Source organism: Theobroma cacao, chromosome 3, assembly GCF_000208745.1.
Source record: "Theobroma cacao cultivar B97-61/B2 chromosome 3, Criollo_cocoa_genome_V2, whole genome shotgun sequence".
Classification (NCBI taxonomy): Eukaryota; Viridiplantae; Streptophyta; class Magnoliopsida; order Malvales; family Malvaceae; genus Theobroma; species Theobroma cacao.
The window spans coordinates 22,025,593-22,030,351 of NC_030852.1; the positions used below are offsets into that span (position 1 = coordinate 22,025,593).

The 4,759-nt window shown below is 35.3% G+C and overlaps 1 protein-coding gene across 1 annotated transcript; it reads left to right on the plus strand.

Annotated features, from left to right (window-relative positions):
* LOC18604726 (uncharacterized endoplasmic reticulum membrane protein C16E8.02) lies at positions 633-3,071 on the plus strand. Its single transcript, XM_007037336.2, has 4 exons — positions 633-1,122; positions 2,502-2,564; positions 2,642-2,713; positions 2,807-3,071. Exons 1-4 carry the CDS (start codon positions 766-768, stop codon positions 2,921-2,923), a joined length of 609 nt encoding a protein of 202 aa, XP_007037398.2. The 5' UTR covers positions 633-765; the 3' UTR covers positions 2,924-3,071.

The following is a 4,759-nucleotide window of genomic DNA, read 5'->3' on the forward strand; positions in this document are numbered from 1 at the left end:
ATTGAAATATATAAAATAAGTAATATTATTGATAACTAAATTATTAATTTTATATAGTTAAATATATAAAATTATTAAATTAATTAAAAATTATTAATTTTTTGAGCCCATAAGGCTGGCCCGCCCCAACCCATCCTAGCCCACTGATTTTGGTGGGTTGACCCATCTAGGTCCGATTTTAATATGAGTCTAAATTTTTAAGTCTAGTCCACCTCATATTTAATAAAAAATGAGTCGACCCAATGAGCCGGCCTATTTTGACAGGTATAATGATGATGTGACATATTAATATAATATAATAATATTATCATGTAATATTTTTTACTTTTTACTTGTAGATATAAAAATAATAAATAATATTTTGATTAATGATAATTAATTAATTATTAATTATAAAAATTTATTTAATTTAAAATGAAAAAAAAGGCTTTTATTGAATATAATATAAAAATAAAAATTTATTTAAATATTTTTACATAATGCAGAAGTTTTTCTTTGAACATTATACTTTTAAATTAAATAAGAAAAACGCAGACACCCGAAGACCAGAAAAAGAAAAAACAGAAAAAAAGCTAAAACCAGCGTCGCACGCGCTAGCGCGTTTGTTACCTTTAAAAACATCGTTGACTTCGTGAAGGATTAGATAAAGGACCAAACAAGAAACCAAAAGTAGGCAAGACAAGCTTCTTTCTTTTGTCTCATTCAATCTCTTATCGTTCACACTTTTCTTGAGAAAAACAAACGAAGAGCAAAAAAGTTTTCCTGATGGGAAAGCCAGGATTGTTCGATCTTGAGAATCATTTTGCATTCTATGGGGCATATCACAGTAACCCAATTAACATTTTGATACACACTTTATTTGTGTGGCCGATATTTTTCACTTCTCTTGTTCTTTTCTACTTTACTCCTACTATTTATGATCTTTCTCAATCTGGGATTTTGCCATCTGGGCTTAATCCTGTTTTGATTTTAAATTATGGGTTTGTTTTTGCTCTTATCTATGGATTGTTTTATGTAATTTTGGATAAGAAAGCTGGGTCCTTAGCTGCTCTGCTTTGTTTAGCTTGCTGGGTTGGGGCTAGTTTTCTTGCTGCAAAGCTTGGATATTCTCTGGCTTGGAAGGTAAGTGGTATTCGAAACTGTGGGAAAAAGAGAAAGAATAGATTTATGGGTATCTGATTTTTCTTTTTATGTTGTAAATTTTGGCCTTAGTTTGAAATATTGGAACCATGTCAGCCATAACAATCTTTTCAATTTTATGCTATTAACCTCATTTTTTTATTGTTAAATTCATGTGGGATTTTTTTCTTTTATTTTTCTGAATCAACTATGTCTTCCTTTTTTAGTATTGATGGATTGTGGGTTTTTGCATGTTAGGGTTCTTGTTGAAAGAAACAGGATTTGTGAAACAACCTATGTGGTTATTTACGATCTTGTTTGGTAACAAAGTTCACTCTTTACCCTCCTTAGGAGATTGAGGTCCAAGGTTCAGACGCCGCAGCCCCTTTGTTCCTACCATATGTACCAAAGAAAGAAAAAGTCCACTCTCTACTTTTCAATAGTCCATGTCGATATGTTACTAGATGGTCAACCAATTTGTATATTTGAACATGAGAAATCATTTATTAAAGGGATGGACTTTTCTAGATTGCATTAGATGTGTTTCTTGACCTTGTTTCGAGAAATCCTTGGCTGATTCGGATAGGCCTAGCTGTAGTATGCACCTTTCTTCTGTGTAGTGCAGACATATTATAGAGGTAATAGTTTCTAAGTGATGTTTATAAAGTGAGAGAATTGTTGTTTTGATGGAGAATTTAAGATGACATCTGAAAAATAATTTCATTATTTCAAGATAGATTTGTGACTTTCGCTCTCTGTTTCATTAAGCAATTGTTATTGCATATTTCACATGTACAGTTACTGTGTAGATTATGTGCATAGATCGAAAGCTGTAGGTAAATGAATAATTAAGGGAGAAGTCCTGCCAATATCTAGAAAAGAAAAACAAACGGGGTTAATTCCTTCTTTTTCTGTTTCTAGCACAAGTTTTACTGACTTACAAAGTTACATGCTAGGCTCAATGCTAGATAGTGGCAATTACCCTTTAGGCTCATATGTCTTGCAGGGTCAGTATATCCTCAGTCTGTGAAGCAGGTTCTGTTGAGTTTCTGTCTACTGATAATTTGCACAGAAATGAAAGAGAACAAGCAAGAAAGCTCTTTTAGTGGAAAAAGTTGTGTAATACGCGATGAATGAAAGATATCTCTTTAACACATCTTCTAACCTATACTGAGTACTGCAGAACATCAATATTGGAACAAAAATATATGGAAATCGTTAATAATTTATTGTAGAAAGGAAAAGTTGCTTTTTATGCTGATGAATTGATCTGTATCATTTTTCAGATTATGAAGATATTTAACCTTTTGTATGTATATTTAGTTGTGAGCTATTGCGGAACATGGTTTCCTTTATCTTGAATTGTAATACTCTCTAGTCAGGTTGTGCTGGCTGCTCAGTTGTTCTGTTGGACTGGACAGTTTCTAGGCCATGGAGTGTTTGAGGTGAGTAATGGGGTAATGCTTAGAATTTTTGTGCTCTCTCTCTTTCTAAACACCACTTGTTGAAATACTCTTTGTAGAAACGGGCACCAGCTCTGTTGGACAATCTTGTTCAAGCTTTTCTGATGGCTCCGTTCTTTGTTTTGCTGGAGGTAGGGGTAGTAGTTTTGTTGCTCTATACGAAAATGAAAAGAATATTGTCCAAAGTTCTCAACAGTTAGCGATTTAATTTTGATTTGGTGCAGGTTCTTCAATCATTCTTCGGATATGAACCATCTCCAGGGTTTCATGGACGTGTGAAAGCTAAGATAGAAGCTGAAATCAAGGAGTGGCAGGACAAGAAACAGAAAAAAGTTTCTTAGCTTTGATTTGTCACCTGCTAATGAAAGGGCTAGGTTAAACTACCGTAAACGCATGAAGGAAAGGCTTGATAGCCATGTATTCTCAAATTAATGTATACACTTTGATGCTTTTAATAAAGAGCTTTCAAGGCTTCTTTGCGCTAGTCCATATTGGAATGTCAAGCAAAACTGATGGTAAATGATTACAAATCTTAAATGGAGGTTAGAAAATTGCATTAAACTCAAACCGTATTGGCAGTCTTAACTGCTGCATTATAAGATTCAGGTGACTTTCCGTCTCTGACGGAGTACCAATGAAACTTTTACCGGGAAGAGGCTTTCGACACTCCTGTTCTGCTTTATTTGCAGATTATTCATTCCTTTTGTCTGCTCTTGATTATATATTTGCTAGTAGAACATAATCACTTGTATGATCTGGATACGACTTAAAATGATGTCTTCTCAGTTCTCACCTTCTCCCCATGCTCTACGATTTTTTATTGTTATGTATACCTGGCAGGCGGCCGGTATTGTCCTCCAAACAGTCATATTATACTTAAATTGGTACACTTATTATGAACTGGTAAGCCTCTTCTACCAGCCCTGCTCATCCCATCATATCCACCGTGATTCCACAGTGCTTTATTGCTGGTTCCGAGTGTTCCCTTTTGCTCATGGTATCCAAGTTCTCCTGTCTTGATCTTTCATCACTCATCCTTCCATGGCTACAAGCACACAAACTCCCAAGAAAGGAGTACCATCTGGTGCCCCAAGGCCTCATTCGCATGGCCCTGCTATGCCAGCCCAAAACAATCAATGTGGGCTGGCCAGCCTTTACAGCTTTCCTTAACATTCTCAAGTACAGGTCAAGTGCTGCTTTGTACTTAAACAAAATACATGATGGTTTTTGTTTAGACGCTTCGTACGCAGGCTTGATGTCCTCAAACAGGCCAAACGTACGTACTGAAGTGTTCCTCAGAAAAACATGTCCCACCTCTCATAGATATTTCTTACATTCTTCTATAGTCTCTCTCGAAGGCATTTTCAGGGACTAGTCTTGCCAAACCCGCTAACAATTCTTTCCGTAAAAACCGTTACGGTTTTTCGATTTGTTTCAAAATGGATATAAGGTAAAATCCATAAGATTTTGTTCCTTTCTGGACATAAATTACTGATGCTGAGGTTTACATATTTGTTTGTCAGATGAAGAGGAAAAGGTTGAGATGTGAATAAGCAAGTGGAAGAACTTTTATTTTGTATTGAAAACAAGAGCATTTTCAGGTTTGGTAAATTCAAAATGAGTTCAATTCTAATTGGTGCTACGATTCGATGCATGCCATTTACGGGACTGCTATAGAAAAGAGAATGGGAACAAAACTCTTTCGTTTGATCATCTTGAGCCAAGCACTAAGAAGATTAAGACCAATGTGGATGGCCCAGATCTAGAGGGTGAATAGGGTTCGTCATTGAGGTCTTTTAAACACACTCTCTTATGGGGTGGGAAGCATGCAGAAACTATCTAGTATCTATTGCTGCAGTGGGATATATTGTAAAGATTGCTTTTCATCTGGATGAGTAATGGCTCCATGATAAGGGGATGGGATGCTTGGTGGTTAGATGGATGAATCTATTCCTAGAATTTTCATTGATAAGGAAAAGAAGAAGTAATTTGGGCGCCCTTGGACATTCTCCCTAATTGTTAAATTGTTCGAGAAATCCATTAGTTTTACAGTCATGTTCTAAAATCGCAACTAAAAAGTTAAGAATCAATTGCACATGATAAAAATCTCAACATAGCTAGTGATTCTTGATATTAAAGTAGACTTACGAAATTTAGCTCCCAAATTTCTAAAACTC